Below are 13,254 nucleotides of genomic sequence, written 5' to 3'. Positions count from 1 at the left end.
AATGATAAGCTGTCAGCTCACCTGTCGCGTTTTCCTCTTGCATCTTTTCCCGTATCTTCGCCACCAGTCCGCTCCTGTGTCCACACATCGCAGGTGCTCCGTCGGTTGTCAAACCCACGAGTTTTTCCCAAGGCAGCTCCATCTCATTTACACATCTTGACACCTCTTCATACAAATCATGCCCCGTAGTTGTGCCATGCATAGGACGTAAAGCCAAAAACTCCTCTGTCACGCTTAGGCTGGAGTCCACTCCGCGGATGAAAATTGACAACTGGGCAATGTCAGAAATGTCGGTGCTCTCATCCACAGCCAAGGAATATGCAATAAAATCTTTTCCCTTTTTCACAAGCTGCTCTTTTAGATTGATGGACAACTGGTCTACTCTCTCGGCAATGGTGTTTCTGCTCAGACTCACATTTAAAAAGAGTTGCCTTTTTTCTGGGCAAACTTCGTCACAAACTTTAATCATGCAGTTTTTGATGAAATCCCCCTCCGTAAATGGCCGGGCTGATTTAGCGATCTCTTCTGCCAAAATAAAACTGGCCTTGACAGCAGCCTGGCCTTGTGATTTGGCTTTTTTGAACAGAGCCTGTCGAGATTTGAGGCCTCGTTTTAATTCCTCTGCCTTTTGTAGCCTTTGTTCCATGTCCATATTCTTGTTTTTGTCCGCGTGTTTCGTTTCATAATGTCGTCTCAGATTATACTCTTTCAGTACCGCCACACTTTCTCCACACAGAAGACACACAGGTTTTCCAGCTACCTTCGTGAACATATACTCCGACTCCCACCTTGTTTGAAACCCCCGGTTCTCAGTATCCACCTTCCGTTTTGCCATTTTTGATGGGTATCTGAAAGTTAATTTTACTGTGATGCTGACGACTGCTGTGCCAATAAATATTGAAATGAAGCAGCCTACTGCTCGGTGCGTCACCTTTGCATTGTGGGAAATGTAGTATTGGTGCGTGTAAAAGATCTGCGGGCTGCCGGCTTGCTGCGGGCCGGTTCTAATAATAAATCAAGATCATCCCAGGGGCCGTAAAAAACCTTCTTGCGGGCCGGATGTGGCCCGCGGGCCTTGACTCTGACATATGTGCTCTAAAGCCTTAAACCCATCTCTTTAAGAGTTCACATTGGAACAGATACGACTGTGGCAAATAAATAAACGATTTCAACAATAAAATTATTTAACTTCAAGTGCTTAAGGTAGTAAGTAGCCTACAATTAGGAAAAACTTAATTGGACACAGACACATAAAGGCTTAGCTAAAAACACTATCTAGACCTAGGCCTATATCATCAGATCCTTTGAGAACTTTGGTACATGTTAAGATATGAACAAGAAATCTAGCCTCAGAGCATATTTCTGTCCTGTCCGTTGCAGCAGGATATGTCATGTCCGTGGTCTTTTCATTGCAAAAGTCCTGATCTGCTCCAAAATATATGTTTGCCGGGTTGTGTCCAGTCCGGGGGACGCTTTCACATCTCTGGGAGGAAGGATGTTAACATTGCACAGCAGCTGAAAATTGTTTCCATCTGAGTGAAAGCTCCTTGGCCACAACAAAACCAGGCTCCAGAAAATTAAATATTTAAGTAGGAAACCAGACAAAAATAGACAAGATATTAAAACATTGCGTTCCAGCAATAACATTCATTGACACCCAAGTTCAAGCAATAATCTAAAAGTACAAAGACAAAATATGTAAAATGTTACTTGATCACCCGTCATCATCTTCTTCTACTGGTGGAGGAGAGAAGGTTTATGCTGAAAGAGAAATACACAAAAATAGGGTAAAGCATGAATTAATTAATAATGTCCTATATCTTGTTATTGCCTGTTTACTGCAACAGCTGTACTAAAATGCATTGTATACACTTAACCTGCTTCCAGCCCAACAATGGCAATGCAGACAAAATAACTAGCTAGATTTAGCAAACATTTAGCTTCATAATTACCAGCAGGCCAGATGTAAATTGTATTCATCTACTGTAGCTAGCCAGCTAGTTGAACATGTAAAAAAAAAAAAAACTCAAAATCTATAATCTAATAGCTAGCTAGCTAGCTAGCCAACTTAGCATGTGTCCCTATAACGTAACATGGGGTTTGATTAGCTTTATAATCGATCAGCATTCGCACTACAGTGGCTATTTTTGGTAACTAGCTAGTTAAACATGACAAACTGGCAAACTTGTAAAAAGTTTATCATCATGTCATGCATGCCTTAGCACATCAGCAATCAACACTAAATGCAACTGGCCAGCTCAGCTAGCTTAGCTATCTTACCGTTGCTTTGTCCCGCCACAAGCCATCTGTAAACAATGGCTAGTTCCGGGACGAAGCAAGCTATAATGTACCTCCATGCAACTGTCTAGCTAGCTATATAGCTAGCAATGAAACAGCTTTTTGATACAGTTGAGACTGTAACATATTTACATGTAGCTATCTTGGCATTTTAAATGTTGACTCATACCGGTGAATGGATTATGATGATTCGCGGCAGACTGAAACACTTTCAAAATAATCCTTCCCAATCCCACTCGGCTTCAACCAGTCCAGTCTGCTTTAGCCACAGAAAGAGGAGCTGTGTCAATACCAGGAGCTCTACTCAGGACAGCACTGGTATTGATAGCTTTAGCTACACTTTGCATGTAGTCCATGATGAAAATATTAATCCAATGGATCTTTCAAATATCCGCGGTTGCAGAGAGCAGGATGTGCCATTTGACAGAGAAGCCTTGAGTGACAGAATGGACTCTTTCTCGCGAGCCCCCTCATTATCTCAACCAATCATGAGTCTGTATTTTCTCTGTGTCTAAACAGCTTTGTGATGGCCTCCTGAGTGGTGCAGCGGTCTAAGGCACTGCATCGCAGTGCTTGAGGCGTCACTACAGACTACAGTTCAATCCCAGGCTGTGTCACAACCGGCCTTGACCGGGTGTCCCATAGTGCGGCGCACAATTAGCCCAGTGTCGTCCGGGGTGGCGGAGGTTTTGGCTGGGGGAGGCTTTACTTGGCTCATTGCGCTCTAGCGACTCCTTGTGGCGGGCTGGGCGCCTGCAGGTTGACTTCAGTTGTCAGTTGAGCAGTGTTTCCTCCGAAACATGAGTGCAGCTGGCTTCCGGGTTAAGTGAGCGGGTGTTAAGGAGCGCAGTTTGGCGGGTCATGTTTCGGAGGACGCATGACTTGACCTTCACCTCTCCCGAGCCCATTGGGGGTTGCAGTGATGAGACAAGATCATATTTGAAATTGTGAGAAAAAGGGGGTAAATCAGCTTTGTGATTTCACATTTTATTTATATTTACAGACTACATACGAGTTTGTTATTAATAAGACCTCGCCTTCTTGATGATAGCGGAGTGAACAGGCTGTGGCTCGGGTGGTTCATGTCCTTCATGATCTTTTTGGCCTTCCTGTTACATTGGGTGCTGTAGGTGTCCTGCAAGTGTTTTGTACTGGCCAAATTACTCTCGTGGGATGACTATATGTATGCAGGAACCCAAACAGTCTTGGCTTTCGGCTTCCAAACAAAATACTGTCTGCACTGTACCATGTTAGACATGCATACTGTAACTCCAGTTATTGAGTGGTTCACTGTCTGTCATATTGAACTCTCTTGTCTTGACCTACATTGTCCTCTCCAGACTCCTGCAACTGGATTCAGTTGAACACTCTCTGTCAAGGCTTGTGTTTGGTATTCACGGGTCATTTGATCGTTTGAGGTCGCGCCGTAGTGCCGTGGCCTTTTAGCCTTGGTCTCTGAATGGAGCCGACCACGGTGACTTTCCAGTGCCATACAGGTAATCGCTACTCTGAGGAAGAATTACTCTCCTATCTCTGCTGAAAGTAGGTCAACAATCTCTTTCTCAAATCCCCTTCCTGTTCCAACGAGCATTCCTTTGAAGGGATGTCCTGAAAAGATTATGTTTTATACTTCACCATTCACCTCTTGAATAATATATTTATATACCGATTAACTGCATCTCAGCTAAGTAGAACAACTAGATCAGTTTTGGCAATATGATTTAATTCAACCTTATTTCACCTCCAGCTCTTACAGTAGTGTTTCCGAATTAACATTTGTCAGTTCTTCTCCTTCATTTTACCACCCTGTTGTTAATCAGACGTGAGCTCAATTCCGTTCTGCCACATTATTTCACGCTCCTTTACCTCTATCGAATGCAGGGAAGTCCAGACACACGCATCTGTGTGCGTGCGCACCCGTGTGGGTGTGTGTGAGTGTGTAGAGGGGAGCCACACCAGCTCGGCCCGGCTCCCCCCATTATCCCTTTCTAATTACACTTTCCTTGTGAAACAGTGGATCAGAGGCCACCATTGACTGCTTTTAATCCGGCACCAAATTTTAATTAACACCGACGCGACCCCGCCGCTGATACATCCCCGGGAATGTCGGGATCACAATAACTCATAAATCACAGCTGCAGATTTCATTCCCGCCTTTTCACCACTGATGAATTTCCAGAGGGGGTGGGAGAGTTGAAGAAAAAAAAACAAGGGAATGAACGAAGGCTCTTGTACGACGGCGTCAACCTTTGAGAGATTCTGTTTTGCCGGGGAGAAAATTAAAAACCCTGCGAAATGAAAATGGCTCTCTCTGTGCTAATGGGCTGTTGTTGTGAGGAGCTTGATGGCCAATGTCAGTCACTTCAAATATCAAGGGGTTGAAGGTGTTGTTGTTTTGAGGGGAATTCCTTTCATTAGAAGAATCGATAGGCAGGTTGTTGTTTTTTTAAAGAAATGATTGGCATGTTTGTGTATATACTTTATATCTGTGCATTGTTGTGATTCTTTGTATAGTTTTGCTGGAAAAAGGTTCTTAACAAATGTAGCACTGTATAATGTAGACTGTACTGTAGGACTTTAAACTACCGGTGTAGATTCCTTCATTCAAGTGGCTCACCGGCTTGGTTTGTTATTGCTAAACTGTTCATGAATGCTCCTAATTAGCATTCCTAAGCATCCCCATATGAACGTCAGTGGCGCTAATTATTAAGCGACGTAGTGCTTACAAGATATGAGAACTGGCAGCCTCTCTGGTCATATTACCCCTCTATTACTGCTACAATTACCAAGCCCTGTCACTCTCTCTCGCCGTCTAAGAACTCCACCTGCATTCTCCATCATTCTCTCCTTCTCTCTTTCCCTTCAGGATATGGCTTTGTGGACTTTGATAGCCCGGCTGCAGCACAGAAGGCGGTGTCGTCTCTCAAAGCCACCGGGGTGCAGGCTCAAATGGCCAAGGTAAGAACTGTTAGCACGTTAGCATCGCTGCTATATTACGCTAATATAGGCCAGGCTCAAATAGCCAAGTTAAGGAGCTGCTAGAATGTTAAGCGCCACCCTACACTAATATAGACCAGACTCAAATAGCCAAGATAAGGCGTTAGCATGTTAGCATCACCACCATATATGATATTCTAGGCCAGGCTCAAATAGCCAAGGTTAGGAACTGTTAGCATGTCATCAACTTAGCGTCACCCCCACCTACGCTAGGCCAAGCACATTCCTCAGGCATCCCCCTTAGTGGAATGGCTTTGCTCAATAAACACATTTTACAGAGTCCTTCGATGACTTACACCCATTGCATACACTACATTGTCAACCGGGTGGTTTGAGCCCTGAATGCTGATTGGCTGAAAGCTGTGGTATATCAGACAGTATACCTTTGGTATGACAAAAAAAATATAATTACGTGTCTAATTACATTGGTAACCAGTTTATAATAGCAATATGGCACCTCAGGGGTTTGTGGTATATGGGCTGTATCCAGGCATCGTGCGTAAGAACGGCCCTAAGCCGTGGTATATTGGCCATATACCACACCTAGGGCCTTATTGCTTATACAAGGTCAGCTCGCTCATTACTGAATATGGGCTTTTACAGTTGCATGGTCTGGGAGAGAATCACCAGGTGCCATGTGGTGGACACTGTCAATTAGGCTGTGCTCTGGTTGCAGTGGGCATAGCCGCCTGTCATGTGCTCTTTGATGTGAAAGTGGAAGCAGGTGAGAGGAGCTGGAACATGAGACCCCAGTGAGCTCCACAGCTTGAGAGAGTGAATGGCCATACCATAAGACCAGGTAACTAGAGGCTTAATTGAACATTAATCAGACGTTTAACGTGTACTGATGCTGCTGGCATTGGTGCTGATTGGAACTGTGGTGGTGATGATGAGGAGGAAGATGAGAGAGAGACTTCGATTTTTGTTCACTATTCCAATAATGATGATGGTGAGGATAATGATGCTAGAAATTATGATGAAGATGATACCCCCATTATTGTGATGGAATATAATGGGAGTAGCAGCTAGAAGGGAAATTATATCCTCAAATGCACAATTTACCCATTTCCTCTCTTCACAAGGTGTCTGTCCTTCCTCTAATATTTATAGGAGGCCACACACACAGAATACAGATTAGGGTGTATGCTTTTTCCATATTTCATTTAAAACCTTTCTTTGTATTGCTTTCTGTTGTCAGTCAACATTCCCAGGAGTTGGCTTTTGTCCCAATATAAAACAGCTGGCCTTTTTACAGAGTTTGTGTGTAAGTGAACGTACTCTTGAATATTTCAGGCCACATGAATTAATGTCAGGCATTCTCTACTACTGCCTTTTTATCCCACGTCTGAGAGACATTAAGTCGTTTAGTTTTATTGAGTCTCTGTATCTCTGTTTACTTAGTCTCTCTTCTACTTGCTCGCTGTCTCTCTGTCTCGCTCCATCTCTTTCCCTTTGTGTCTCTCTCACACAAACACACTCCCGTCTACCATGTGTTTGCCAGCCATACATTCAACAAGGGCAATTTAGTCCCACCCGTAATTAACGTGGCAGTCTGTAGCTGTGACATTGAAACACCGGTTGGTTGCCGCCAGAGTCATCAAACAGGAACCCAGGTGAGCATTACCATCACATCCTGCAGGTGTAAATCATTGTGGCGATGGCTGCCACCCCGATGACTGAACACGGTCATGCTGGGGCTCATTCTCTTCATTCTCCACGCCCCGAGGCTCCATTTTTGTCACGTAGATCTCCAGCAACAAAGTAATAAACGGAATTGCGAGTCAGAGCCAGAGGCTTTGAGCTCGTTAAATAAAACCGTCGGAGTAATCAAGTTGCGCCTTCTTTTCCCGCCGCGGTGCCATTAAAAGGCTTTTATTGAGGTGCCTTATTTTAAACACGGCTGCGAGGGAGGGAAGAGAAGAAGGTAAGAGAAAGGTGGAGAAATGGGTCTTTATTTCTTCTTCCTTCTCCTTTTTGTCTGGATGTCCCCCCCTCTGAATTGGTAATACCAAGGAAATGTGAAACATTGGCTTCCTTTTATTTCCTCCTCCCCCTTGGGGACTGTGACAGCATGAGGGAGGTTAAGAACCATAATTGAGGTACCTGAAGGACACTTCCTTGTGCCTCCCTCGCTGTCAGTCACCTACAAAGCAGCAGCTTGGGCGAGCGTGTGTGTGCGTGCAAGTGTTTGTGCGTGCGTCTGTGTGTGTGTGTGTTCATCGGTGGGGAGTGGGGGGGGGGGGGGGGGGTCCTAGCTGAAGACTTCATTCTCCATGTCACTGCGTGTGGAATGCTTTTTCTCACCGTGCGAAGACTGACATTAAAAGAGACAGAATGATAACAAGTAATCGGTCCGCTTCTCCCATCGAAGATGCATTCCTGTCAAAGTGCTCTCCTCCTCAACTCTCCACAGGCTGCCATTTTCCCCTTGAGCCAATCACACTGAATTATGGGGTGAGCGCCCTCGATTGTGGTGGTAGTGTCGGAGAAGCAATTCCACCTGACAGCTGCTAGCTCTCAGACAACAACCCAGTCTTTATGGAAATGATCTCCCTACCTTTGTCTTTGTTTGTCTTGTGCTTGCCGAGATGAAAACAAAGCTCTCCCTTTCTCTCTCTCGCCAAGCTACCTGAACCAGCCCAGATTAGCCATAGGGTCCCCAACATCACACGGATATTTACACGTCACACTCCCTTGACATACATATTTAGATTCACCTTGTATTCAATCTCAAATCACTGCCTCCTGAGCTAACAAACATTACCATGTTTATTCTCCAGTAATAGCAGAGGCAAATCGGAACGCAGGAGAAAATAACAACTTTTTTTAAAAGCCCAAAATGAGAGCCTCGGGTTCATTTGGATGTGGAGGGTGTTATCGGGGTTGTTATTGACATGTCATATGTGACCGACCGTCTCAAATCGGTCTTATTTAGCAACATTTGAAATCGTTTTTTTTATTTTTATACATTGGATAAAAGTAGAGACTCAGCGTTAGGTTGAGTTTTACCCTCTCTAACTCCGGGCTGTTCACCCTCTCTGTCTCTGCTCGTTCTTCACTTTCTGTCCACATTAGAGTGAGGGGGAAATATCTGGCCCATCAGGCAGCTGTCTCTGTTCGCTGTTTGGACATTTAAGGGCCCATGGAATTGCTACGGTAAGGTTTGGGCTTCGGTCAGGGCAACAGCCCAATAAACGTAGAATAACGGAGATTGACATTCCTATCTCTCAGGGGAAATTTCAATATTGCATTTATATTCATACAAACAGCGAGGAAGCTCCCTGTGGGTGGTCTGGGCAGTCAGCGGTGGTATGATTTTCATTATTACCCTATTATCCTTTTAAGGGTGATTTCTTTGACACAGTTCCTGCACTGACGCCACCTTTACAATTCAACGAGACGAAGGGGTGACCTCTGGACTCCAATCAAACGGATGGTTGACGCTGTTGTTGGTGTGGCTGAGAATAGCTAGGTTCGCTTAGCATAGCCGCCCTGCACCACAGGCTGAGGTCAACTTTGGCTTCTTCTCGGGCAGTGGGAATCTATTCAGAAAGAAAGGATAATTGGCTGGACTAAAGGATACAGATGCTGGTTCAGGACCCGTCCCTCTCTGCAGTTCGTGTTATCCCACCTTGAATATGATGCCATTTCAGCAAGACATTGCGAGCTGTTTTGGGAACTGTGTTTTTCATAAAGCATAATGGTGTCAGCCAGAAGATAGTCGTAATAAGCACATTTGCCGGTGTGGCGCCATCGAGACTGGGGGTGTCATAGAGATTATGGTGTAGCCTAGTAGAGACGTTTTCTAGTTCCTCCGCTCCGTATGTGTCCGCCTGTCACAGCCGCTCTTTGAATACGCCATATAGTTGCATATTCTTGTATCCTTATCAACCCATTCCTCCTTTAGTTTATACTATACGTTTCTCCCCCTCGTGACAGTATGACAGTATCACTGAGTGTATGGGATTCTGCGAAGCCTCCCTAGGTTCCCCTACACATGTATATTCCTCTCTCTTTATCTCTCTACGTGCATGCGTTGCATAGACGCCTATTGCGAAGCCTCACCTTTGCGGCAGCGCGCCTCTCGACCCTCCCTTTCCCGAAGTGATACTTTTGAAGGGCAAAACCAGCGCGAGTGAGAAGGACCATCTGACTAGCTCCCAATACCGTGCCCCGTCATTGGCTCGCACCGTCTCTGCGCTCTAATTACGCTTCAATCATACGGAGGAGCGCGGCGTGCGGTAAATTATTTCACAGAGCAGCTTGGAGACGTGCAGAGAGAGAGAGAGCGAGAAGGAGAGGGGGAGAGTGGGAGAGAGAGGGGTTTGGCAGAGACCGTGTCACCACAGACAGCCAGCTGCAGCAGGAGACAGGCCAGCACTAATGAACAAAGTTACAAACTTATCAGAGGGAGAGAATGTCTGGTCTGCCACACTCCCTCTAGGGGAGCGAGAGTTACAGTAACCTTTAATGGACATTGGCATACATCACCATCCCAATACACAGAGAAAGACTTTAAATTGATATGGGATTTATTTTTAATTTTGTTACTGTTTGTTAGAGTTTGTCGTGACTCTGCTTTGTAATTCAATTCATTATACGATCCTATCTGTAGTTTTAATGGCACTACGAACAAAGACGAATAGTATTCTAATTAAAGTAACATTGGGGTTTTATTCAGTGAATAGCTGTCTATTTTGTTACCAAATTGCCTAGCAGTGGCCCTGAGCCCAAAACGGTGTATTTCAAAAGGAGTGAAGGCCAGCCTCAATATGCTCAATGCTGCCATTGCGTCGCTTTGAAGCAAATATAAATACATATAAATACGGCTTTTCAGACTCAACAATGGCCACCGTATGCAGTTATTCAAATCCCTTTGATGTGGTAACTGTGTCAAGCCCCTCCCTTAATCCCTCAATTGATCTGTGTCCACTACCAGACTGAGGGAGAGCCATTTCAAAGGACCCTGATTCCACCACCGCAGACAGACCCGACGAAGCAGCACTTTGCATTAGTTTACCCATTTGGTCAAAGAAAGGACAGCGATGCTCAGAACGTGTCTTCAATTGAAGCGATGCTGGACAAAGCTGGATGGTGTTTAAAATCGGTGTATTGTTATGCCTTCATGGTGTTAGCAGTTTTACCTACACTGTAATCTGTACATTTTACGTCTAAATTGCGGAACAGCAATCTACTTAGCAACATATTACTTACAGATTGTCAGAGAAAATGGCTCATGTCAGGGGCTCAGAGGTTTAGTGAGGTTGAGGTCCGAACATTTTTAGCTGAAGCTCATTTACTGCATTTCTATGCATATTGTAATTCCCAACAGTCATTTAGTTATTATTATTATCCCGAGTGGCGCAGCGGTCTAAGGCACTGCGTCGCAGTAGTCCGGACCTACACACACACTTGTGTGTTTGTTCCTTTGATGGGAGTATGTTGTGGGCTTGGTAGGCGGATGTGGCTGCAGTAGAGAGCTTTAAGCTCTCTCCCAGCCCAGGCCTTCCGTGCGAGCCACTGATTCAGTTGCCCCATTTCAATTTGTCTTCATCAGTCATACCAATTAACTCGGGGATTAGATTCCTCGCTGCCAGCAATCTCCGGCCCTCCTCCCTACCCCTCCCTCGTCCTACCCTCTCTGCCAGCATGCACGGCCCTGACTATACACATTATAGATATGTTTAAATCTACGCTCCACTAACAGCTCCCTTGTAGACATTCTTATCACTGGAGGTTTCGCACTCCCAACTGACGGTCTTCTTAGTATTCTGTGTGGTGGGTGGACTTCGGCGTATCAACAGAATTTTAAAGGAGAGGAGAGACTTCTTGACCATGTGTTTTCTTAAAATTCTGTGTGGTGGACGGCCTACCATTTTGCCGTTTCCACACATATGTAAAGGAGACTACTCCTTGACCATGTCATTTTCCTCTACTTGTCATCCTTCACGAGGCATGAGAGGGCAATTTCCCCTTACAGCCTGGAAACGGTGAACTGTGAGTTTCCCCTCCGACCGAACCAGCAGGAAAGTACCACGAGTGCCAACCTAAACCATGCAGTGAAGTAGTAGGAGCTATTTAAAGCTAAGGGAATCCAAATGACATTGAATGACGAGCCTGTCCCTGAAGCAGGTTATTTTCACGTTCACACACACACGTGGCTTATTTCGTTTATTAGATAAGCCACATCATGCTATCACTTTTTTTTCATTGTTATAGCGCTATGCTGTCATAATGTATGAATTAAGCTTCCATACATTTAGATGGAGAGAATAACATAGAATGTATGCGTGAGGTAACATTTCTAGGGGTAATTCATCTGTAGGTTCTTCTTTCTAAACACACATTAATCCACCGCCTTACTGTGTAACACACACACACACACACAGTAGATGAACGAAAGCGCCACTAGCCAGGCTATGTTTAATTCACTCTCAAATGTAACACGATTAAGGTACCCTCCCACCATAGCACAGTTACATATTCAGGGCTTAAAGCTCCTGTCTGCGTGAGTTTACATTTCTACCGCGCTGAGAAAGCCTCTCAACGTAATTAAGATGTAATGCTAATTCTGGGAGCTGCTGCACAGTCTGTTTGGACTTCCGACTGGCTGCCGATGGTAACACAAACAAATAGTGCCGACCGTGTTACGTGCCTGGCCATTAACGAGAGACTAATCACGCAGGAGTGAGGCTCATGGTCGGGTTTGTCCTTCTCATCCCGTGACAGTCTGGCCGTCACCGGTTCGTCACTGTCTGTCTCTGTCTCTTTTTGGCCATCTGTCCCCCCCCCCCCCCCCCCCACCATCACCCTCTCTCGCTCGCTCTCTGGTTCTCGCTGTCTCTGTCTGTCTCTCTCTCTCTGGTTCTCTCTCTCTCTCGTTCTCTCTCATGTTCTCTCTCTGCAGGCCCCTAATGAATTGTGCAGGCATGCCATGTTAAATTAGACTGACAGTTTCCATCATATTGGTAGGGGCTGTACTGTAGGTGGACTCTGAGACAGAGCAGAATAGAGCTCTGGCCATGTCAAAAGGCCCACGCATCAGCCAGAGGCTGCCTAGTGACTGTTGATGGATGGGGAACTGTGACACCCATGTCTCCAATTCAGACTAATGAGGGAGAGGGAACTGAGGAAGTAGTGGGCTCTGGCTCTCTGGCTTTGGCAATGCCGTTTTTTCCCCCTCCATCTGAATGTCACTGTGTGTGGCGGTGTGTCTGTCCAATCTCTGCTAGTGGTCTCCGAGTGGGGGGTGAAAGGTCAACAACAACAAAAAAAAGAAGAGAGCAGTGAATGTAAAATCTGCATCTTCGGGATGAAATTAGCCTTTGAGTTTTCATCTCTCTGGGGGGGAAAAAAGAAGGAAAAACGTGAGGGAGTCACTCTACTCTCTCAGGTCCCCAAAGTCAAGGTCGACCAGGAAACCAGACTCACCCAGGAGCTGCCCTTAATGAACCTCTGTCCCAGCAGACGCATGTCGACTGACTGCTGGTTATTGAGCAGGGGAGGTGTGTGCGTGCGTGTGTGCATGCTTGCGTTCATGTGTGTGCACGCATACGTGTGTGTGATGAGGGGGTCTCTTCAGAGTTCACATATGAAGCTGTCTCCAGGGCCTCAGTCAGAGCAGAGTGAGAGCCAGTCAGCAGTTCAGAGACCACGGGGGCAGGCCAGATACTCGGGGTAGAAATTATCACCATCTGCGGGGTGATTCCTCCACACCACATTTTGCTGTCCGGGGTTGTTTACCCTACATAACATACTGTACATCAGCACATCCTGAAAACAGACCGAGCCCTCCTCCGGGGCTGTTAACCTTGAGCCCTGTGTGGATCTGGGTGGATGATGCATGTTCGGCTGTGTGTGCTTGTAAAATCACTGGGAAATATGCACATTTAACTCTTCTTAGACATAGCGTTTTGAGTATGTTCACATTCATCTAGTTCAATGAGTTCGCTTGTTGAC

At 45.6% G+C, this 13,254-nt stretch overlaps 1 protein-coding gene across 3 annotated transcripts in view; it reads left to right on the top strand.

Moving 5' to 3' along the window:
• LOC139391584 (RNA-binding motif, single-stranded-interacting protein 3-like) overlaps positions 1 to 13,254 on the top strand; it is a 345,137-nt gene that overhangs the window by 208,750 nt on the left and 123,133 nt on the right. For all 3 annotated transcript variants that reach the window (XM_071138960.1, XM_071138959.1, XM_071138961.1), the window contains one exon: positions 5,165 to 5,256. In XM_071138960.1, coding sequence (XP_070995061.1) covers positions 5,165 to 5,256 — 92 coding nt within the window. The remainder of the gene's footprint in view (positions 1 to 5,164; positions 5,257 to 13,254) is intronic.

This window comes from Oncorhynchus clarkii, chromosome 32 (assembly GCF_045791955.1).
Source record: "Oncorhynchus clarkii lewisi isolate Uvic-CL-2024 chromosome 32, UVic_Ocla_1.0, whole genome shotgun sequence".
In the NCBI taxonomy this organism is placed as follows: Eukaryota; Metazoa; Chordata; class Actinopteri; order Salmoniformes; family Salmonidae; genus Oncorhynchus; species Oncorhynchus clarkii.
Note: the sequence above shows the minus strand (reverse complement) of the source record. Positions and strands in the feature narration are given on the sequence as shown.